Raw genomic sequence first — 24,702 nt, 5'->3', positions numbered from 1 at the left:
GGAATTCCCCTCCCTGTAAGCATTTTACCTCTATGGAAGACAGGGGTCCCCCAGGGTGTATCAATCTGTGGGTGACTCACAGGGGTGCTGGTCGAGGTCCTCACTGGCTGCCCGCCATTCTCTACCATTTGTAGCAGTGTGTGGCAGCAGTGATGTGATTGTGATCCAGGGAGGCCACAACTGGCAGCAGGGAAAACAGACGAGACAAGTCTTTCTGTGTGGCACGAGAGTCCATTTCAGTTGTGGCTGCGTTTCTATGAGAGAATATCTGTACCAAAACTTGCTGTAGGCAGTAGCCACAATCAGGAGAGTTGTCTTGCTCCTTTTCCTCACGTGTTTTACAATTGAATGTGCAAAAGAGCTTCCTAGCCCTGCTTCCAGGTCATCTGTGAAGGAGAGGTGCAAAGGTGCTTTGGAACTTTACTGCTGCTTTATGATATGCTGAGGAGGTGATCACAGCAGTGATGTGATCGTGATCCAGGGAGGCCACAACTGGCGGCAGGGAAAACAGATGAGACAAGTCTTTTGTGTAGCACGAGAGTCCATTTTATTCCCCCACCCTGTGCTACGGGGAGCAGGGGCCCGAGAGCCTGAGCAGAGCCCAGAAAGCCCGAGAGCAAGCAGACCTACGGCCGGCCATGGGGTTTTATCAGGTGTCCCACTGGAGGAGTCTTAAGATCAGATTACAGCCTCCTTAGAATGGGAAGGCTCTACAAGCTAGAGATGTTATATCTCTGAGTGGTGGGTTTACATATTCCAGTGCCAACAAGTAATTTGAATGGGAAAGGGGACAAGAAGTCCCCACTTCCTACTCAGGGTAGGTACTGCCAACTACTGACCAGGCTGCTGGGCACAGGGGTCCATCAGGATTACACCAAGTGGCTGCTCCCACTTCCAGAAGCCTCCTCTCCCCTTTATCCCAATGCTCAGAAGGCAAAGTGTGGGGGGAGGGAGGGAGGGAGGAGGTGTGCATCCCTTTGTCATGCAGCCCCTATCACCAGGCTCCCAGGTATGCTGGGGGATAGTCTGTGAGAGGTGTCCCACCATGGTGTGTGGCAGGGCTGCTTCAGTAGCTCCACAGTTCCTCTCTGTGCCTTTGGCTCTGCTGTGCCAAATATGGCATTGCCTCCCAATGGCACCCAGCCAGCCTGGCAGCCCTGCCCAGAGCTGGCCCTGACCTGCAGAAGTGCCCGTGTGCCCTGATCAGAATGTGCACAGTTGCTCTGCATCCTCTGCTTTTAACCGTGGTAACCTCCAGCCTTTTCTTAAAAGCAGGCTTCTGTCTGAAAGGAACACTAGAAAATTTGGCTTCTCCTCTGCACTCTCAAGCTCTTAGCACAGCACTGCCATGTGTCTTTGGCTTGAAAAACATATGTAAGTAGCCCTACTTAAAGTTAAGAGTACACATAAGTCCTTTGTTGACTTAGAGTGGACAGCAGAAAAACAGCTGAAAACACTGACCCAGGTCACGAGAATGAGGCAGAAAAACAGCTATTGAAGCCTCCTGCTTCAAATCCCACCCCAGGACACCACTTTCAAACCCCTGGAGATTTTCCAGAATGTGTCCTGAAATGCTTCTTTTATGCAAAAACCAGTGATCACACTTTAATGCCCACTTTGAATCGCCTCCCCTTTCACTTCCAAGTAACTCTAGCAGTTGGTGAAACATTCTTTTGCCTGCAAAAATTAGTAGTTGTGAGAGAAAATTTGAAGTACAGCTTCATTTAATTCTGCAGGCTGATTTCCAAATGTAACTATGTATCTCTGCAGTCCAAAAAGTCTTCCTATATATTCATAAATAGCCTGTTACAAACAGTAAGGCATCAGTAATAGTTATATCTTAATTCAGTTCTAAGAAGGAGTTTTTTCAGACTGTTATAAGCCAAGCCAATTTCTTTCTGTTGCATCTCAACGTGCATTATCTATGGATGCCAATATGATGGATACCTCATAAATAGAAATTATTGCATAGAATGGGGAACTTTGTCTCTTGGCATTGTTACCTCCAAACTAAAAAATTAACATAAAAGTGTGCAGAGTTAAGGTTTCCCTGTAAAACTTCAGGCTCACTGTGCTGATATTCATTTGCCTACCTTAACGACAATGTTGGGCTTGTCCTAATTGGCTTTATTAATTTCACCTGCCTAGGGAGGAGAGGGGAAGATGAATTTGGCTTTATATCATCATTCTCTTTCACTGGAATAATTGAATACCAGAGTGCAAGAAAAATAGGTGTGCTTTTAGTTAAGAAGGTGGGATGGCTTTTCTGAACACATTGTTTGCAGTATGAAATTGCCTGGGTTGGGTTTTGTTTGGTTGGTTGATTTCTTTGGGGTATGGCTGTTTGGTTTTGATGGGTTTGAGGCTTTGTGCGGTTTGTTTGGAGGGGCTTGATGGTTTGGGTTTTTTTTTTGGGGGGGGGAGGTGGGATATCTGGGGTTGGGTTTTTTGGGGGGGAGGGAGTGTGTGGCGAGCCGATGACGCACGTCAGGAGCCCTGAGTGAGCAGATGTGTATTTTGTCAGCTGAAGGGTTAAGGGCGGCGCTGCCCGGAGCATCCAGCAGGCGGCCGCGCTCCCGCCGCTCCCGCCGCTCCCGCCGCTCCCGGAGCGCCGCCGGCAGCCCGCGCACGCCGTGGGAAGCAGCGCAAGGACTGACGTCCAGAACATCCTGCCTATAGGATCCCAGCCGCCAGCCGAGCCCCGCTTTCCCCCCTCGCTTTAAATCCGGCTGGCGATGGCAGGCAGCGAAAGCGGGAGAGACTGGCAATGCAGCGTGGCAGCAACTCCCCAAAGTTCTTGCTTTCTCTAACTCCCGGCTTTCGGACTCGGAGCTGCCGGGCAGAGCCGAAGCTGGGAGTTTAACCAGCCCCGTTTGCGAAAATGCCTGCCACTTGCTGGTCTTTGAATTTGATAATTGGCCTTCCAGAGCTGAGGAATACTTAACAGCAAGAGAAGTCGAGGAGGAAAAGGCAAGTTTCACAATTTAAACGATGCTAAAACAGGTTCTACTTTCACCTTATGGAAACAGGACTGTGGAGCAAGCTGCAGGTGCTTTTTGGCTGGGTTATTGACAAGATGTGTCACAAAGTGATATGACTTTTAAACTCTTCTGACTGCTTAAAGCCAGCAAGGAGCAGCAAAATTAAAGCAAGAAATTAATTTGAGGAATTTGGGGACTTTCAAAGAAGAAAGCTGTTTTCCGAGAAGAGCAAAGTAGGACGATGGCATCTGGAGAGTGCCTTCTGCTAGACCTAGAAACTGATAACTTCATTTTCTATAACATCTCTGTGAACCAGAGTGCAAACTTCTCCCTCCTGGGGGAAGACTGGTTTTACCCAGCGTTCCTCTACGCCATCCCCACTATCTATGGGATCATCATTCTGATAGGCCTTATTGGCAATATCACTTTGATTAAGATCTTCTGTACTGTGAAATCCATGAGAAATGTCCCTAATTTGTTCATTTCCAGTTTGGCTCTGGGAGACCTGCTGCTTTTAGTGACTTGTGTTCCTGTGGATGCCAGCAGGTACCTTGCTGACGAGTGGCTGTTTGGCAGAACTGGATGCAAACTTATCCCCTTCATACAGCTCACCTCTGTAGGGGTGTCAGTCTTTACTCTCACTGCTCTCTCAGCTGACAGGTAAGCTTGGCTGCTGTTGCCTTGAAAAGAAGCCTGCATAATTATGACTCCATAAAATGCACAATTATAAATTTGTATTTTCAGGTAAAATGTTTCTTTTTAATGTGATGAGGGAAGAAGAACCACCTCAGGTGATTTCTGATGAATATTAGCATACAACTTGAGAAGGATGCAGACTGAACACAGGATACCTTTTCTAAACTAAATGTTTGCGCAATTTAGCTCATAGTCTACATTAATTCAAAGAGGGACAAGAGCAGATCAAGCTAAAGCTAAAGACCAGAGAAAGAAAATGCCATTAATGAAGCTCTGCTAAAAGATAGCATGTTCATATTTGCCCAAAAGATAATTGATGCATACTTCATGAAGTGTGAAGGCACTGGAGCAGCAATTTAAAGTGCAATGAGAATCAATTCTTTCTAGTGGCTTGCTTCCTTAAAGTTAATAATATGTGAGACAATATTTCATAAAATATTTTTCAGATATTCAAATGAGCTTGCCTGAAACCAGGAATCGCAGTTGCCACAGCCAGTGTATTTCCCTTGGTTAAACAGTTTGCCCCTTATCCAATCAAAACTGATCTGTGTTGTTGGTTCAGAAACTTCAGTTTCCAATAATGTTTAGTAAAAAATAATGTGCAGTAAATATGTTGGTTCATTTTCTGAATGCTTCCAAAAGAGATTAAGGAACACGTTGTTACCATGCTGAAGTGACACAGAAGTACTGAGAGAAAAATTATTTCAGTTTTGTTGTGATCAAAAAAGACATGGGGATTGTGAAAATAGGTTTGCTTTGGGTAGTCTCTTGCATGCCACTTTGTCTTGCTAAGCTGCTTTAAAACATCAGACTACTTTTATTCAGATTTCAATGTAGTTCACACACATATTTCAATATACTTTTTGCAGTCTCAACAAAAGCAGGAGCTCCTTGGTGTTTCAGAGACAGAATGGTCAATATGTTTGTCCTCTCCTCTGTGTTGGGATATATAAAAATAGCACTGTCTGTCCCAGTAGCAGATGACAAACAGGCCTATGTGTAGATAAAAGTCTTAAAGTAATATGCTTTAAAGTGCTGTGAAGGTAGGAAAGCTGCACTAGTTAAAGACCACTTGCACTTTTGCTCCTGAGTTTGATGTGGTGCTTGATGTGGTGTCTGGATGCCCTCTGACCGCTCTGAAGAAAATGTTAAGAAAACAATAAGTATCTCTTAAGGAAAATACATCTTTCTAAAGCTGTAATATAAGTTGTTTTAAGGGGTGTAAGGAAAACAAAAATGCATTGTAAAGAAGATTATCTTAGAGGTATTTATTGCTATCTGATCACTTGCTACATAAAGTAAACATTGCAAATACTTTTACCGAGCAGCACATCAATAGCACTTTTTGCCTGAAGTGATAGAACAGAACAGAAAACAGCAGCTGTGCCAAGCTTGGGGTTTTTTGACTTCAAGTTCTGAACTTCAGCCTATCAGGAACCTGTTAACTATCATGCTGCACTGATGATCAAATGTTTCCATTTCCAAGGGATCATTTTACCCTCTTCTAATGCATCTGTGGTCCACTGCCGAAGGAGATAATAATGAAACTTGTAACTTTGTTAGACCTATGAATCTAATATGCTGTGCATTGAAACACAAATGTCCCTTATCTGTTAAGTTTACAGAAGTTTCTATTTTGATAAATTATCAGCAGTGCTGGGTTAATTTTGTTACAAAATAATACAGTCTATATTTTGTCAGCTCACAGCCCATTAGTCTAGCTCCTTAAAACTGTCACCCTGAGCTCCAGACCCCAGTATTAATCATGTCAGAATCATTAGGAAAATAGCCTTAAAATGTAAAGGGAAAGCTTCCAAAATGTGAGTTGAATGTGGACCAGTGTGGTGATGCTGGGCTGGGAGCTGTGGAGGGTCTGGAAGCCCGACACCTGCAGGTGAGATGCTGAGCCTAGCATGTGGGGTGGTTTTATAGACACCCATTTCTGATGACAGATATGACACTGCATGAAGGGAAACAGAAAAAAGGGGCTTGGTGGTGAGATGATTGGTGTTCAGTGAGCTGAATCCTACCTGAGATGCTCACATGAGGTGTGTGAATTTCCCTGTTCTCACTAAACAAAGCCATAGGCCATGTAAGAGAAAAGCCTCCTAAACCTCCTGCTCTGAATAACATTACATGGCACTGTCTCCAAGGAAAGGGAGACTTGTCAGTGTACTATAGGCCTTTTGTCTATAATTCATCATCTGCAAAAAGTTATCATAAGACCCTCTTGGTTTCAGCATCCCTCTATTGACAAAAGCAAACATGGAAACAACTGCTGGCATTACTGAACATATCATGGTGATGCCTGAGAGACATCACAGGGAGAAGAATTCTGATGTGTAAAGAAAAGCGTTGGGATGTGATACAAGAGGGTCATTTCCAGAGACATGACCATTGAAACACAAGGTGAAAGGCAGTGGGTAGGTGTGATGGGCAGAGAGAGTATGTGAGAGTGTGAGACGCTTGGGCTACATTACAACAATGGCACAAATCATCCTGACTGTGTTGGATCACCTTCTGAAAATGAGGGGCCCAGTTTTAGTAGGTTTTTGAGCTCACATCATCAGTGCATAAGTATATGCCTTCCTGAGGTATATTTTTGTTATTTCCATTCCCACTTTGCCCTGTGTTAGGAATCTCTCATCTGCCAGTGACTGCAAACACTTGGCTGAGTGCCAGCCTCCAGCACAGAGCACCTAAAGCTACTCAGTGGTTTGACCCACCAGAATGAGGGATTGTCCAGAGGATTGACTGTTGCACATTTCTCAAGGAGAAACAGTGGGACAAATTGCTGACATCAGCTTTTCCTGCAGTGGGAGCCTCCCAGCCTGCAAGTGCTCTGGGCACATATGGACACAGCTGAGCATGCCTGCCCAGGTTTGAGCAGCAAGGGACAACCAGAGCATCCCTGGGTGCTTAGGATGGCTCTGTGTACAATCATGAGATTTCCTTCAGATTTCATTGTTATTTCAGAAAATATGTAAGAAAGGGCAAAAAAAAATTAATAATATTATAAATATTATAAATGTATTTCCTCTGGGACCACTCCACTGTCTGCACAGTGCTTGCATCTGTCTGGCTGCATTTGCAGGAGCAGTGGGAGCTGTCAGGAGACACCTGTTTTCCTGCAAGTGTGTTAAATTTTCAGAGCAGCCAGGAGAGGGTTAAGGCATGTGCTGTGCTTCCAGCTACCTTCCATGAGTGATAAGGCACCAGTGCTGAGTATACAAGAGCAGAGTGAGGAAACAAGCAGCCCATGTGTGTGCATGATGTCTGTGTGTTTTAGAAATGCTGTAAATGAGGTTGGTAGGGGAAGGACAGCTGTCTGCCCTGCTGTTCTGCACTGTTGAGCCAGTGGTTTCTTCAGCTACTGCTCAGTTTATCCCACAAAAAAAAAGAGAGTTTGGGTTCTGCCCTCCTCCTCCTCCTTCACCTCCTCCTCTGTGCAAGGATAAGCAGTGCAGAGGCACCCGTGAGAGCAGTGACACCTGAGCTTCTAGCCCAGGGAGAAAAGCCAAGGCTGTCTCAGCAAGGGACAGGAAATTAAGGAAAATCTTCGCACAGCAAGAGGAAAAGCAACTATTTAATTGCCCATGTCATGGGAGATGTCTTTATTTAATTGGCTTTCTCCCGTGACTGACAGGGTATGTACATTTGCATTTGAATTAGCCAGGCTGTCAAGCATTGATCATAGTTCCTCCCTGTTAGGCTGGCATGGTAAAAGATCGAAATGCCCTGGTGCTCATGCAGCGAAACCTTCCTGAAGCAATGCTGTTTTTACAAGCACACAGCAGAGTAATGTGAAATGTAATTGGAGTTTACAAGCAGCATCTTTACTTTAAGCACCTTGGATTACATGGATTCTAGCACTGGGAAGCTGCAGCATGCTTGCCAGCCGGGGCTGCCTGCAGCCCGTGGTGGGAGTGACAGTGTGCTGAGATATGTGGAGTGACATTACACGGGAGATTAGGTGGTAAAACCAGCTGCAGACAGCAGGGTTGCACTCATGTGGGATGCCTGAAATGAGGATGTTAGCTTTGGAAATGTTGACCTTAGTGCCTTGGGTGCAGGGATGGATGCAGGAATGCTGCAGGGTCTCAGCTCTGCTGGGTCCTTTGGAATGCAACATGAACACAAATTTTGATGTTCCTCTGAACTCATGTGATGGTTTGTTTATCTAAGAAATAAAACTTTGAAAAACATTCCTAAAAAAAGCAACAGTGCAAGGAAAGAAACAAATCCAGAATTTCTACAAACACTTTTAAACATGCAAAATCTTTGTTTAGTGGACTCATCTCTTCTGTGATTTAGGTGTCTCCAGACCCTACTATTAATATTACCTACAATACCACAGGAGGTGTAATATCTATGTGCCAGTTCATTTATTTTACTTTACAATCACTGGTTTATATCTCCACTACCAGACTAAGGAAAGCATGCCATGGTAATAAAAAGCTGTGAAAAAATCAACCCAGATTTCCCTGAGTTCATTTATATAATGACACTTTTGAAAAATACCATCAGTTGTAAAGTGCCAAGTCTGAGTAGTTTAGAACGTATTCTGGGCATTCTAGTCACAGGGAAGAAAACTGGAGGGACTTTGGGGCCCAGCCCAAAGCCTTCCCTCACTCTGCAGCCCCATTTCCACCCTTGCCACTGACACAGTGTCTGTGCTGCTGCCCTTCATGTGCTGATGCATGCAGGGTGATATACACCTATCTTCTTCAGCTGATCCTGGTTGCTGGACACTGTGTCAGTATAATATAAACACTCTTTACACTCTTAGTTTTAGGTCTCATTTCCTCAGCCCCTGAATCCATCTGCACCAAGAGCAACTGATCAAACAGCACAAACTTTCTTAATATCTTGATTAACCAGAGCAGATGGCCAAAACACAATGGATGTACTTCTATAACCAGGAAGATTAGAGCTTCCATTTATAGCAGTGGGACTGGTACGGAAATCTGAGTTTAGAGTCAGTGCTAATGTGCTGGAGACTGTCAATATTTAAGCAATCAAAAGGAAGAAAAGTCAGATTACCTATTGTTTACATTTCAGTAAAACCTAAAACCCCCAATCAGTTGTCATGGTCTCATAGTATGAGGTTGTCTACACACTGTTATTAAGGAGAGCAACTGGCTGCAGAGAATTTGCTGGTTGTGTGTCCCAGCAGTGGGCTGGGATTTCATCATCACTCAAGCAAGGAGATGAGCTTACTGTGGACCCATCAGTTCATGTCTTACTATTTGATATTCAGATGTGGACAAGAGCCTGGCTGAGAAGAGTAGGAGGTAGCTGAGCTGAAAAAGTAGAAGCAGGCACAACCACTCTGTGAAGCATCCCATAACTCAGAGACGACCCTTGCAATTATCTGTTTTCCTTTATTTTGGAAAGAGACTCCACCACAGTCCCTAGGGAGCCCCCTCACCTTGTTTTTCAGCAGTCTGACACCCAGGTGCCCACCTCACCCTGTACAATCTGGGACACCATGGGCCGTGATCTCCAGCCCACAGCAGGCTCTGCACCCCCCCCACAGTGTCTGCTGCACAGGATCTCAGGCAGAGCAAGGGCTTTCAAAATCCCTGTGCCATGGGGCAGAAAACAGGGACAGTCCACGGGCCTCTCACAGTACTGAGGCACCTGAAGGCAACCCAGCAGCAAGCCAAGTGCTCTGCTGTAGAGAAAAGCAGAAAGCTAGAGATGCCTTGCAGAAACTCCCCTCCTATGCCAGGCTAGTGATCAGTTTAATTGGACTGCAGAAAACTGTGGAGCATCAAAGGGAGAAGCATTGTCAGAGCTCTGCCCATACTGTCCTCACTCGCCCTCTGTCCACAGTCAGTCTCTGCAGCTCTCTGGGAAAGCAGGACAGAAAACAGTACCATGACACCTGATAGAAAAAAATGTTTCTTCACACCTTCAGGCAACCCTGAAGCATGAGATTGAGACATGAAGGTTCAAATTATTTGGGGGAACCAGAGAAGTGGATGCAGGACTAGGAGATACCACATTAGCCATCAACTCAGCTGTAGTTCTTGCCCACACCTGTGCACAGAGGCTACTGAGTATCTCACAGGATTTGGATTAAAACAAATCTCTCCAGTGACCTGAGGCTGCTTTCTGAGCAGTCAGACTAAAGGCACATACATCACTCTGCCGCCTCTGGTGTGTCTGGCGCTCTGTTACCCTCTCCTCTTAGAACTCAGGTCATGTTTCAAATTGAAATTTGTCTGACCTCTAACCACTGCATAATAACCTAACTCACAGCAAACCTGAAAGGCTGAGAGCATTGGGGTTGCTCAGTCTGGAGAAGAGAAGGTTCTGGAGATATCTTATTGCAGTCTTTCAATACTTAAAGGGGTTTATGAGAAAGACAGAGAGGAACTTTTTACCAAGGCCTGTAATGGACAAGGGGCAATGGTTTTAAACTGAAAGACAGTGGGTTTAAGTTAGACAAAATGAAGAAATTTTTTATGGTGAGGGTTGTGAGGCACTGGAGGGAGCTTGCCCAGAGAAGTGGTGGATACCCCACCTCTCAAAGTGTTCAAAGCCAGATTGGATGGGTCCTTAGCAGCCTGACTTAATTGAAGATGTCCTTGCTTATTGCAGGGGGCTTGTTAATCCTTTAAAGGTCCCCTCCTAACCAAGCTATTCTATGGCTCTATGATTAGAGCAGTCAAGGATAGCAATTGATTGTTCAGCCCCTACATGCTGCTGAAGGTTCAAATAGTGGTGATGATCTCTTATGACACCTATGTTTACTGAAACCACAGAAGGCACTTAAAGATCATATGGCTTAGCTTTATATGGAATTACACTAAAACCATGACATCATAAGAATCCCACAGGATATCTCATTTTGTCACATGCAGAAGAGTCACTCTGATGTCTTCTTTTATCTCTTCTTAACAGAGCATTAATTTTTTTGCATCTCCAGCTCACTTGGCTCCTGTATTTACTATTTTACACATAACTGAGTTAAAATGGTTTGGTTTAGACTATGGCCATTTACCCCAATGATTCTACAACAGTCTGGTTAGCCACTCTGTCATCTGCAGACTTTTCCAGCCAAGGTTTTATAGCCTGCTCAAGGTAGGTGATACATACAATAAATATTACTGCAGCTAGAGAAAGTTCCCAGAACCCAGGCTACAAATGGTTCCACACACTGCTTTTTACTACCATGCTTGATGCACTGCTACGGGAGCATGGGGCTCAGGGTCTCCATCTGGAATTCCTCCTTTCCCAGATGAGGAGTCCTAATTTTAACCCTATCCTGTGGGAGTGGGACAGGGATTGCATGGGTAGGAGAGGGAGGACCACATGTACCCTGGTTCACAAATGTGCATATCTACATGCACGGTCACCCATGCCAACATGCCCACAAAAGCTGCAGCTCCTCTGTACACCAGCATGGCCCACACCCTATTTACATCCCCTGTTATGTTGTGACAAGATAAAACAATGCTGACATCTGCTGTGTGTTAAACAAGACAGACATATTAATTATCACTTGTTAGCAGGATTAACCTATCTCTGACTCCCTTTGCAACTGGCCATGGGCAGCACAAATATTCGCACTTTTCTTGGTCACACCATCCAGCTTTTCTGAACATTACATCTTTGAAGACAATTCTCCACTTCTGAGGAAATTCACCACTTTTTCAAGATTTGTAAAAAAATTAGCTCCACTTGTTCCTCAGCTGGTTCCTTTAGTACTCCTAGGTGTAAATTATTCAGGCCTGCTGGTGTGAAATTAGTTTGTGTTAGCAGATGTTAGCTCACAGCTTCCTTAATACAGCTCACAAGTTTTCTGCTACATCTGTAGTGCTGCACACATAGTATAGAACCACATAGATCTCCTGCTCATTTGGTCCTGAAGATGACTATCAAGTTATTGCTTTTCACTTTGTCTCATCATTGTTCATATCTTCACTATTTATGTGTATGCCTGACTTACTGATTTTTTTATTCCCAATGTATTTAAAAATGCACATTTGTCTGTTGCAGAGGGACCTTTGGTAATTTGTTGGCTCCTTCAGCTTCCCTTATCAGTCATGAACATTTTAAAACTCCAATACTTGCTGTCATTTACTTTTGCTTTTTTTTCCCATCTGTTGCATATTGATTTTTTTAATTACTTCTTTGAGGTTTTAGCATGACTCCTCCTTTTCTCTTATCCAGGGCAGCTTTTTGCTGTGCTTTTTTCATGGCAAGGAGGGAGACACCAGGGAGCAGGCTGGAAGTCAGTGACTAATTTATAGTTAGTGATACCCCTTTAGATTTGTGTTCTCAGTCAGTTGATTTGAAAGCTGCTTTTAACTTTAGGAAATCTGCTTCCCTAAAGTTAACAGAATCATAGAATCAAAGAATGGTTTGGGTTGGAAGAGACCTTAGTGGTCATCTACTTCCAACTCCCCCAGAAGTGGGCAGGAACACCTTCCAGTAGACCAGGTTGCCCAAAGCCTCATCCAACCTGGCCTTGGTTCTAAATATATATAGCTTTTTATTCTATTTCCACAAAATTAATATAAGCACACCACAGCTTATGGAAGTGCTAATTTTTAGGTCAATGATGAGCTCTTCCTTCTCTGTCAAAACAAGGTACAATATTGATTTATTGTACAGGCAGGACTTTTTCTGTTGAGCAACTGCCATTTTTAGGAATTCTAATGAATTTCTATAACTGGCTCTGTGGGATATCCAGCAGTTATGCCACCTGCTTAGATTACTCAGTGATTATGCACCAAAGGTGGTGCTTTCAGCAGAAATAAGGCAGATTCTCAAGGGAAATGGGGAGTCCATGTCTGAGGCTGCAGCTTTAGTTGCCCTGGTCACAGTTCAGTCCTCAGGCAGAGCTCCCACTCCCAGGCTGCTGGCATCCCTGGAGACTTGGGCTGAGGCAGTAGAGCCCTGGATGGAAGCACCCCTGGGGCTTGCTCCTTCTCATGCCTGGTGGCCCCATGCCAGCACCAGTTCTGCCAGCTGCCTCCAGACTCTCAGCACATTGCAACCCTGACACCAGCTTGTGCTCTGGTGCCACATGGCTCGAGCAGGAACATCCCTCTGGCTGCACCCGGGCACTGAGCACACAGAAATGCGTGCAGTGCTTAGCTGGTGCTGGGCAGCTGAGTGGGAGCTTGCCAGTTTTGAAATTAAAGGATGTTTCCAAACCGTGTCCAGGGGGGCAGCAGGCCCAGCATCGCCATCTGGGCAAGGGAGAGGACTGTCCCTTGGCAAGGGAGGGGATTGTCCCTCTGTGCCCTGCACTGGGGCAGCCTCACCTCGAGTGCTGGGGACAGTTCTGGGCATCACAATATAAGAAAGATATTAAACTATCACAGAGCATCCAAAGGAGGGCAACAAAGATGGTGAAGGGTCTCAAGGGGAAGCCGTATGAGGAGCAGCTGAGGTCACTTGGTCTGTTCAGCCTGGAGGAGACTGAGGAGAGACCCAACTGCAGTTACAACTTCCTCATGAGGGGAAGAGGAGGGACAGGCTCTTCTCTGTGGTGACCAGTGGCAGGACCCAAGGGAATGGCCTGAAGTTGTATCAGGGGAGGTTTAGGTTGGATATCAGGAAAAGGTTCTTTACCCAGAGGGTGGCTGGGCACTGGAACAGGCTCCCCAGGGAAGTGGTCACAGCACTGAGCCTGATAAGAGTTCAAGAAGCATTTGGATAATGCTCTCAGGCACAAGGTCTGACTCTCAGGGTATCCTGTGCAAGGCCAGGAGTTGGGTTCAATGATCCTTGTGAGTCCCTTCCAGCTCAGCATATTCTGTGGTTCTGTAAATGGATGGGTCCCAGCCCTGCCTCAGACAGCAGGTCTCACATCTGTTTGCAAGGATCCATGAAGCTGGCCCACTGAAATCTTTAACCTGGCATGGAGCTGAAGATCACCTTCTGGGAATAACTACCCTGGGTGTAAAGGGGATTCTTCTGATGTCCAAGGAACTCACACTGTTTTCTTCAGTAACCTTTTAATCCATTGTTTTTCATTTGTATAAATAATTTCTGAAATATTTTAAGTTGTTGATGGTTATGATTAGGAATAAAACATTCACAATCAAATGGTTAGTGTTTATGGTCTCCTTCACCAGTATGTAGTACAGTTCAGTGGTCTCTAAAACACTCTGTCTCAATTCTGAATTTAGGCATTCGTATATGGGGATTTTTATTTGTCCATATTCCAGGATAATGTAGCAATATGCAGGTATACAGATTGAATTTTGAACATATGCTTTAAAAGTAAGAGCTATGCCACTTCCATCAATGCCTCCTTTTTCTTTCCATTTAAATGTTAAATTAATAAAAAGAGAAAGTAGGCAGTACCTGCCAATGTATTTAAGATTTGCCCATTAGAGATGTCTTTGTGCCCATATGCAATTTACTAAAGATTTTAATAACAGATGTTCACTCAAGAATCATGCATAATAATGATAATCTTAACTAAGTATGCAGAAAGCAGATAGACCCAGAATAGGTTGTCGGAGTGTGTTGATGGGTTAGACAGTCTAGCAATTTTGTGGATTTACTGAATTGTCTTCAGAGCTATAAATATTCATAACATCCATGGTGGAAACAATAAAGAAAGCTTGTGGATTGCATTTGTCATAAATTTCTTGGTATATTTAACAAGACTCTTTTCTTGCTTTCTTGGTATATTTAACAAGACTCTTTTCTTGCTCCAGGTGGAGCTTCGCACTCAACAGGGCTCCATCTTCTTCATTTATGTAGTTTTTCCATGGCATCAATTTTTCTCTGTTGCCTGAGGCTTTTTTGCATGGTAATTGAGCCAGTCCTTCATATTATGTGGGCAAAACATTAATGTGATGCTCATAGAACTTAATTGCAAAATCTTAGTGAAAGAATTTGTGTTTGGTCTGTTCTCAGGCCAATGTGCCATTAACCTTACAAATGGGAACAGATGACTGGGGATCAGAGGGACTGCATATTGCACTTTTCTCACTACAAGTGACTCAGTTACAAGTGGGAACAGAAGTATGGGGGACATGCTGACTGAGAGGCAGTTCTTCCATCCTTACCACAGGAAGTCATGGCAGTTTCAGGAGCTCGTTTTCTAGAACTGGGAGGAACTCAATGTTTTCACTTCTCAGCAATTTACATGACTGTTTCTGTAAGGCAACAGTTTGTTCCAGCCAATCCCTACTTTTTTATTTAAGTCTGAGTTTCAAATTAGTTCAACTTCTCAAAATAGAGCACAGTTCAAACAGATTCAAAACTTTGTAAGTGGATTTCTCCCTTCAGAGAGAAAGAAAGTGGCAATATGTACATCTTTCCACCAGCCTCATGCAGTCTAAACAGTGGGATCAGTAATAAAGCAAGAGTGGGCAAAGCTTCTGAAATCGTGTTTGAACAGGTTTTAATACACTTGGATTTTAAACCACGATAAAAATTCAGGAGTGGGGCACAGGATCTTTTTATATAAAAGGTGTAAGGCATAGTAACAGATGATACTACTTGGAGGAAACTTTCCTTGACATTTAAGTACTCCTGCAAATTCATTTTGGAGGGGCACTGTCCCTTTTCTCTGGAGGAAGGATGGGCAGACCTTTTTTTCTCTTACATTTCTTGCAAGTGTGATGTTAAGTTGTAGAAAGATGGACGCGCTTGGAAGGACTGAGATAGAAAAGGGCAGTACTCTGTGGCAGAGTCTTTTTCAGCCATTTTCTCTCCCTACACTCCTGGGTCATCTACATTAGCTTTCCTTGCTGTCATTAGGGTAGGGAGAAAAGCATTAATACCAGGCAGTCATGGAAGGGGAGAGCAAGCTGAGGCTGCCTATAGCACCAGCATAAAATTACTTCCCTAAAAAAAACCCACAAAACACAAAACCAGAGACTTAGCCATATGGAGCTAAATTAATTTAAAATCCCAGGGAAACATCTGATTGTCCTTCCCATGCTTTAGTTGTTTTCATTTAATTTTTGTGGCTGCTGTAGCAGGCATAAGTAAGTGGATGAAGGTGACAGGAAAAAGCCATGAAGGAAGCACAGAGGCTGCAGTCTTTGTGGATAAGGTCCTTTCTTCCCCAGAGAGCAAAACTGCAGCCCTTCTGTGCTTAGAAATGTATAGGCAGTATGGCTTTGAAGGCAAAGCCTGTTCATGCTTCTGGTGACTTGTATTTTCTTGGCTCAGCTGAGGAGCACAAAGATGGATAAAATATTTTTGTACCAACAGAGACACTACACCTAGGAAACACTGATATCCATTTGGGGCCATATTTTGGCTGGTATCTTTGGACAGTGTATCTGTAAGTGTCTTTTTCATGCTGCAGCTACTTCTGTGTTTATATTTGAAGCTGCAGCTTTGGGGCTAAGTGCATGGTATTAACCAATGTTTGCATACTCCAAGCTTTAGAGTACATTAGGTGATGCTATCCTTAGTTACATTATTATTAACACAGGGACAATGACACAGTTTTCCTGTTTCCCTGGCATAGTAACCTCAGTGGGAAAAGTATTTGCCACAGAAAGACCTTGGGTGTGCCACATTGTAGTGGTTTATGGTCATTTCAGTAGTTTCAGTTGTGAGAAACAACTACCCAATGACCATGATAGAGGTCCTAAGGGATGTGTAAAAGATGTTTTCAAGGATTCAGTGGAGATGCACGTGCTCTGTGGACTCCTTCCAATCCACAGTGAATTTCTGGGATTAGGTTAAAAAGTGATCAGCTGTTCTGGGTTGAAGAAATACAATCACCTTTCTCACAGCTTTCTCTTGGAGGCTTGAATACTGCCCTGGAGAACAGGCACAGCACCAGAGTCACTGTGGCTGGTGTTGGGAGGATTTCCTTAGCAGGGGAATCCTCACAGTGCCTCATGAATTGCAGTTACATTAAGCACACTTAGGATAGCCCCATGAGTAATTTCTTTTGAGGGCTTCTTTGAGTGAGACTGTGAGACAAGGAGCTGACTGGCCTCCATCCTGGCTGGGAGGTGATTGGCAGCTGCAGTGAACCTGGCTGCTTCACCAGTGGGAACAGAGAAATTCAAAGACTGAGCAGTAGTAAAGGGCAGCATCTCTTTCATATTTCAAACCAGATCAGCAGCAACTCAGTCATTTTTATCTGTTGTTTGGCATGGGCTGTTGGGCATGAGTTCTTGACTGTGTCTTATTTTATCTGAATCTTCACAAAGCATATTTTGAAGTTTTGGGCTTTGTTGCAGTACATGAATTGTACCTCTGTTTTTTAAACTTTTTCAAAAAATTCTTTAAAAGCCAGTAAGGAAAGGAGTTTAGCTGAAAATAATATATGTATTTCAAACAATAATTCAATAATTAGAGACTGAATGTGTGAGCAGCAGAGGTGATCAGTGCAGGGCCATGTCTAGATCTACTGCAGACAGTTGAGCATAAAATGTGACACACATTCTAAGAGGCCATGTTACGACCTGGGTTAAATATTATGCATGAAAGCTCAGTTCCATGAGATCCATGGCTCCTCTAGGGTGTATAGGTATATTCATCAATGTCTCCTTCAAAGTGGGTTGAAATATTTACATGCTGGATGTTAAATATGGGAAAGTTGCATGCCTCGGGCTAACTCATTGAAAAACAAATGGCAGAGGACAATGTTGTGAAAACTTGAAATATTATTTGACATACAAACTGGAAATACACATGCTGAAAAGCAGAATGAGCTGCTACTCAAATCCAGTCTACCTGGAGGAAGTTCTGAAGAAATGTCAAATAAGTTATAAACCCCAGGCTTGACCCTGCCAGGAAAGTGGTATGGAAAAGTAAAGGAGTTGAAGGCATTTCTGAGCCCCACTCAGGAGCCAACCAGGAGATGCAGCTTTTTCACACCCTGAACACCAGCAACAGGAAAATCTAGTGGTGTCCCACCCAGCCCAAGCCCCAGCCAGGGGGGCCAGTTCCTCATGTGTAGCATCCCCTGTGTCCTCACCAGGAGCAGCCCCTGCAGCTGCTGTCCAGAGCCTGAGCTGGCATGGCAGAGTGGAATGCTGGAACACAAACTGGAGAGACCCACTGACACATCAGCAAGGCAGCTGGAAATGGGGATTCCTACCAGATCAGTACTGATCACTCACACATCAATACTTGGAGATAACAGAGATTAATAGAAATTTCTGCTTAAATTTAACCACCATCAAGGAAGTCATGCAGAAAGTCAGCAAAATAACTTTATTTGATTGTCAGGCTATTAAGAAAATACCTACCTGTGGTTCTGCACCTGAGAACTTATATTTTCAAAATCTGTTTTCTAGCTTTGTTTCCTCTGTTTTATCTTTCTGTTCTTTCACTCCCATCCTATGGGTCTACACTGAACCCTTTGCAAGCAAAACCTCTCTCATATCTTCTCTTACATTCTGCTGTAGGAGGCTTTAAAAATACACTAAATGCCTAGTAGTCAGTGCCAGCATTCCTAGACATTTCTAATTATGTTCTGTCCAAATTAAATTGTTTGTATATGCTATCTCTGATTAAAATGTACCAATAACTTGAAATGGAGTAATTTTCTGGCTCCCCCAGCTCATTAATGTTAATAAAAATTAAGCAGTTTCTCTATATTCTTTAACTTATCCATGTTCCTGGAACATAATACTAGAAAATATTCTCTCAGCTGTCTACATTTTGTAAGACAATCCCTGAAATAATCATGCTAACATGTCATGTTGATAAGCATACATTTGAATCAACCAAATTTGCTAATACCCTGATATATTGCTAATTTCATTTTGCATGTATCTTCTTTAAGATTTACTGAAGACTTTCAGTGAGCAAATGTTTCTGTCAATAATCTATATCTGGTCAATGAGACTATAAATGGAGCTATTTTAACACCACTCTTTAGTAATCTGCCTAGTACTTCTGTTTTATGACAGCAATATCCAGAGCATCATATTTGTTTAAGAGCTGTGACGTTCTTCGCCTCAGTTTATGATCTGGTGCTGGAAGATTGTGCTTTATGGTATGACACCACTTAATCCACAGATCTCAGAGTGAAAGTTAAAGAGGTGCTAAGCAAGCCTTAAAGATCCTGTGTGTGGCCACTGCAGCTGGAAAAATGGAGAGCTTTGGAGAATAAGTGTTTAAACAGCAAACTACTGAGCACAGTATTGGTAGTACATGAAAGGAAAAGTCCTCTACACAAGACACACCTGTATAAAGAAATACCTGCAAATGATAAAATGTCTAGGTGCAGTCTTCATAAAAATAACTATGTAACTATGTATGTAGTTATGTATACATAAATGTACATGCATATAAATATGTGTGTGTGTTTAAAATCATACACAAAGATACGTAGACACATATATACCTACATGGAGGGAAAGCTGGGTGTGCTGAGCAGGATATTGCATATAATCAGAAGTTGAATGCATGCTTACCCTGCAAATAAAGCAATTACACATTTAAAACACTTCAGGACTGATGGACTCCTCTTTCAGATGTTGAGCTTTAGGATAATGCAGGCTGTAGCAGGTGGGGACTCATGGAGTGTCCATAGAGCCTGGTTTGTGCTGCTGCATGGAGGGGCCCTGCTGTGCCACCCGCACTCAGGCAGGGTGTTTGTGCTCACTGCCTCTGCTCCCAGTGCCCACTTCAGCTGTCTGAAGGAGCCAGGATGCTGGAAAGAGCTTAGAGATGGACTGAGGAGCTGATGGGATGTACCCTGCCATGCCAGAGAGGGCTGGGAGTGCCCAGGACCCAGGCACACATCGGTCCCCAGGGAGCAGTGACCAACGGGGAGCCAAGCACACCATGGGCAGAGTGAGCACATCCTGGAAAAAATATCCAACAGTTTGTAACTGTTATAATAATGACCCTCCATGCTGATTTGTGAAACCTGTAGATACTCCTTCCTAATTACCTTTTTTTTTTTCTTCTACTATGTTCCTTAAATGCATATGTGAGTTGTGGCTTGCTTGGAGCGTCAAATCCTGCCAAAGCAGGGCTCCAGCATATACTAAGCTCTGATGTTTTCCATTCCTCTCATTACACACACCAATTTCAAATAAGCTTAATTCTTTGATATTCTTGGATTCTAAAGTACAATTTTGTGAAAGGCTGAAGTCATGAAAGACAACATTTCAAGTCATAAAATGTCTCTCTATATCTAGAATAGCAAGCAATAATCGTGATTTTCTGCAAGAGACTCAGTTAGCACTTCTGGCTACTTTACCTCAATGCATTGAGGTACTCTTGCCAGCTAAACCACCAAACAGCAATTAAGCAGGCAGCATGCTCTATGTAGCTTGAGAAAAAATAAGATTTGCAGGAGACTGCTATACTCACCTTGAAAAGTGTGTCAAAATCTCAGCCCAGTTTCCTTCAACACTGTTCTGGGATAAAAGCTGCTGTACACTTTGGAAGAGAAGTTTATGATTGCACTTCCTGTCTTAATGCTGTTTGGACACATATTAATGTCATTAATATTAATTAACATGTTAATGTCAGGGAGCCCTGTGCTTTGTTGGGTCAATTACAAATTAAATGAACTCATAATCAATACACATGAAACTGAATGAACTGATGACAGGTGGCTCTGGTTTAAATTGAGAAATCTATTGAAAATATTAAAATTAAAAACACCAGAAAAATCCAGTCTTGAGTAAAGAATGGTTTTGTTCATGTTTTTATTTCTGATTGGAAGGGAAAAGCAGTAATACTATCTTTGAATGTTGAGCTCAATAAACTATATCCTTTTTTTGTTTGTTTTTTTAGGTATAAAGCTATAGTAAGGCCAATGGATATCCAAGCATCGCATGCACTGATGAAGATTTGTGTGAGAGCTGCTATAATCTGGATTGTATCCATGTTGCTTGCCATCCCTGAAGCAGTATTTTCAGATCTGCATCCTTTCCATGACAAAGGGACTAATAAAACCTTTATCAGCTGCGCTCCTTACCCTCATTCAGATGGGCTGCATCCCAAAATTCACTCAATGGCATCATTTCTCATATTTTATATTATTCCCCTATCTGTAATTTCAGTATATTATTATTTTATTGCTAAGAATTTGATCCGGAGTGCTTACAACATCCCTGTGGAAGGAAATGTGCATGTGAGGAAACAGGTAGAGATTTGACTTTCTTCAAAAATCCACATTTTCTATGAATCTGGGAGGAAAGAGGGAATACAGGGAAATTTATACCGTGACAGACCATGTCTGTCATACTGATTTTAATAGATTAGGTGGGGTAAAAGAATTAAAATGGATGAAAGAAGCCCTAATATAGGGCTAAACAGTTAAAGCATCTCCTCCTGTTTGTAAGTTCAGAGACTTTGGCAGAGTGGTTACCATGGCAAGCATAGCAGGAGACCCTTGCCTGGAAAGGTATTGACTAGGATGCAGGGAAAGGGGCAGAGCAGATTGAAGCAAAGGGGTGATATGGGAGAAAATCAAAACTTCACTAAGTTGCTTTGTCAGAGGGAGGGTCTTGGATGAAGCCTTGCCTGTTTCTAAACAACCTATTTACCTTGAGGTATTTATCTTATTTGCCTTACCTCTTCTTTTTAACTGAGGTGTGCTTCAACCTCAGCAAAACTGAGACAAGCCGTTTGTAGCTGAGCAATTGTCTGCTCAATTGCACCCAGCTGACACCTCCACCTTAGACTGACCCAACAAAATCATCTTACACAGCCTTCAGGTGCTGTGCTGAAGCAGTAAGGCTGGAAAGACTTGGGTTTGGCCCATCAATTATGTGCAATCCCTGAAGTCTTTATCCTTTTTCCCTTCTGAATGTGCGTAAATCTTTTCCCCCACAGGCCATTTCTCTGCTGATTCAATGGCTGTTTTGATTAGTGGCAATAAAGTGAGCAGTACAAGCAGCCCTTTCCCCTTTGGTTTTGGGGAGAGAGCTCTAAAGAAAGCAAAAGGCCAGGCTGGTCTAGCACCCTCCGTCCATCATTCCCGTCCTGCAGTGCATTCAAGTGCTATACGTCTCCATCTGAGATAACTGGTATCGATTTCTTTATTGCATTGCTTCCTTTCTTTATAGTGCAGATGTGGCCTCAATAGCCCTATATCAAATTAAGAATACATTTTAAAAGAATATATGGTCTAGCCAAGGAGAGCCCTTTCTCAAAGGATTTAATTTTCAGCCTGCTCGCTGGAGATGTTATCATCTGGTGCATGTCAGTCCTTCCTGAGTTCAATGGCTGATTTTTAGTCTGTGCCATTAAAGGGGCATGAAATAAAGTCCAAATGGGCTTGCAGTGTCTCTCCTGCCTGCTTCTTGCTTGCAGCTGTCCTGAGAATAGATCAGCCTGTGTAAAATGCTCAGTTTCTGATTTAGCTGTGGAGCTTGGAAGCAGAGTGAGGATGGGGCAGTGTCCTGGGAGCCTGGCCAGGCGCTGTGGCCGCACTGGGGCAGGAGCAAGGGCAGCAGGGCTGAGGTTAGGAGCAGTTGCAGGCCATTCACATCCTACTTAAGTACAGGAAGTGGGATGCAGCTAATCCCCCAGGAGTCTCGGGGAGCATTAGTGGGATTACCACAGAGGAGAACATTAGGGAGCCCTAAAAGATCAGCAGCACTACATTTTCCAATCCTGCAAACTCTGGCTACATTACCTCTCCCAAGGAGTGATGCATTTTAGCAGGTTTTTCTGGGCAGCTCTGTCCTCTCATTTTGGGTAACTTCCTTCATAGCTTTTGCATTCATAAGGAAGAGAGATGTGTTTTTCAGTGGCTTTGTTATCTTAATGTACAGCACTTGTAGGCAAAAGACAAGGTATGGTTTACCTCAGCTCCCCTCAGTTGAGCAATACCTTTGGGTTGACTCCAAGCCTGTAGAAGCAAAAAGTAAAACAAAAGTGTGGCTGGTCTGCATGAAGGTTACACTGCGTGCTAGCTGGCTTTGTGAAAGCACCTTTCCCTGACAAAGCTCAGATTCTGCCTAGAGGTGGTCATCCATCTATTCACCACCTGTAGCTCTCTCCTGGTGGCTCCAGTGCTTTCAGCTGAAGGGTCCACCTTGCTGCTGCCATGGTGTTCCTCCAAGTCCAGAATATCCTCTTTTTGTTTCTCCATCTGCTTCAGACTCTGAGTGCTGAACTTGGTCTTAAAGGGCTGTGAGCTGTTGACAGCACTTTTGTGTACATACACCACACGGCCCCATGGCAGAATGTCCTGCTTGTGAGCTCTGTGAAATATCCCAGACTCCTACAAGACTATTAATTATAATAATAGGAATAATAATAAGGTAATTTATTAAAATTACATATGATTCTATATATTATGGGTGGATAACTAATGCAGATTGTCCCCACTTTTCTTGTCAGAGCTGGGATTTGCAAAGTGACAAGCCACTGGAAATTTTATTTCTAAACAGAAAGGAAAAGAAAGACTACTTCTTATGTAATAAATTCTCAGAATTATTTGTTTATAAGGGAAGGGGATTGAGGAGAGACAAGGAGAATTCTTGACTGTGTTCAGCTGCTGTCCAGATTTACCTGCTCTGGATGTGCCTCGTGCCATATGTTAGCTGGAAAGCTGCAGCACTGGCAAAAATAGCCAGCCCCTGGTCTGAGCTAGGAACAGCAGCTAATCTGTGTTTCTTTCTTCATCCAGATTGAGTCCCGTAAGCGCCTGGCCAGGACCGTGCTGGTCTTCGTGTGCCTCTTTGCCTTCTGCTGGCTGCCCACCCACATCATCTACTTGTACCGCTCCTACCACTACTCCGAGGTGGACACCTCAGTGCTGCATTTCATTGCCAGCATCTGTGCTCGGATCCTGGCCTTCACTAACTCTTGTGTCAACCCCTTTGCTCTCTACTTGCTGAGCAAGAGCTTTCGGAAGCAGTTCAACAACCAGCTGCTGTGCTGCAGGGCTCGCCTCCTCATCCGCTCCCACAGCATGGCCAGGAGCACCACACGAATGACCTCCCTCAAGAGCACCAACCACTCCCTGGCCACCTTCAGCCTGATCAATGGCAACCACATCTGCCACGAAGGCTGTGTCTAAAGGGCACGGTCAGAGACATGAATTGATGGGCATGGCTGCTGGACTTTGCTCCATGGGCATGGTGAGCAGCGCACACACACATGCACACGCGCGTGCAGGGAGGTGTGGTGTGCTCAGAGAGCTCAGAGGAGCTTGAAGCAATCAACATTTCATCTTGGGCTGAGGCTGAAGCATCCAGCATTTCACCCTGGACTGAGGCATTGCCAGAGCATCAGATCATTGAGCACCAGCCCACAGGATCTCCCTGGGAAGGGCTGCTGTGCTTTCAATGAGAGCAAAATGAGCACCTTAAGATCAAATCTTTTTTGGCTCTGTAGAATCTTCATCATTTCCTGCTCAATCCCAAACTTATGCAGACTTGCAGCAGTGATAAAGACCATATCAGGTGCACACAATTTGTCAGAACAGTTACATCCATCACTTCATGGTGTAATGTATTTTCAGATAGAAATAAATCCATTCAAATAAGGTAAATACTTTTACAAAGGAATTCAACATAGGTCATTTACAGACTTTTCAAGTATTTATTAATGTCCTGAGTACAGTGTTAATTCATGGTCTAAAAGATATTAAGAGTTTACTGGGGCATGTCTGTGGCCCCATCTGAAATGAGCAGTATCTTGCACCACGTCAATGTGAAAGCAGTAACGTGAATAAATGTGAGTTGGAATATGTTTACAGCTTTCAACTGTGTGAGCTTTTGCCATGTCGTGGAAGAGACAGCAGGGCAATTTCCAAGCATACTGTTTTGTTCTTCCTGTCTTGGTGTGAGATAGTGAAAGTTCCATCACCTAAGTGATACCACAAAATTTGGGTCGGGTTTAACTAAGGGCAGGCAATAGCAGAAACTGATGTACAGCTATTTTTCTTGTAGCAGTGCTTTGTAAAACACTAGTTTTTCAGCAAAAGCTATCAGCAATGCAAGGTGTGATGTCCAGCCTACATTTTTTCCTACTGTCTTCACAGAAATCTGTGGAGACAGAGTGCCAAAACTGGCTGACAGATTGGAGAAATAGGTCTACAGTAAAGTTTGCCCCAGAACAATTCCTGTTCCAGATACCATCTATTCTG

At 43.6% G+C, this 24,702-nt stretch overlaps 1 protein-coding gene across 1 annotated transcript; it reads left to right on the top strand.

Moving 5' to 3' along the window:
* The first annotated feature begins 2,405 nt into the window (after window positions 1–2,405).
* GRPR (gastrin releasing peptide receptor) lies at window positions 2,406–24,319 on the top strand. The gene is made up of 3 exons (XM_071430477.1): window positions 2,406–3,641; window positions 20,391–20,742; window positions 23,239–24,319. The coding sequence occupies exons 1-3, from the start codon at window positions 3,223–3,225 to the stop codon at window positions 23,629–23,631; spliced, it is 1,164 nt and encodes a 387-aa protein (XP_071286578.1). The 5' UTR covers window positions 2,406–3,222; the 3' UTR covers window positions 23,632–24,319.
* Window positions 24,320–24,702: the final 383 nt, after the last annotated feature.

The sequence above is a fragment of the Agelaius tricolor genome, unplaced genomic scaffold (genome assembly GCF_023055355.1).
Source record: "Agelaius tricolor isolate 1412-34295 unplaced genomic scaffold, bAgeTri1.0.p SCAF_7, whole genome shotgun sequence".
Lineage (NCBI taxonomy): Eukaryota > Metazoa > Chordata > Aves > Passeriformes > Icteridae > Agelaius > Agelaius tricolor.
Note: the sequence above shows the minus strand (reverse complement) of the source record. Positions and strands in the feature narration are given on the sequence as shown.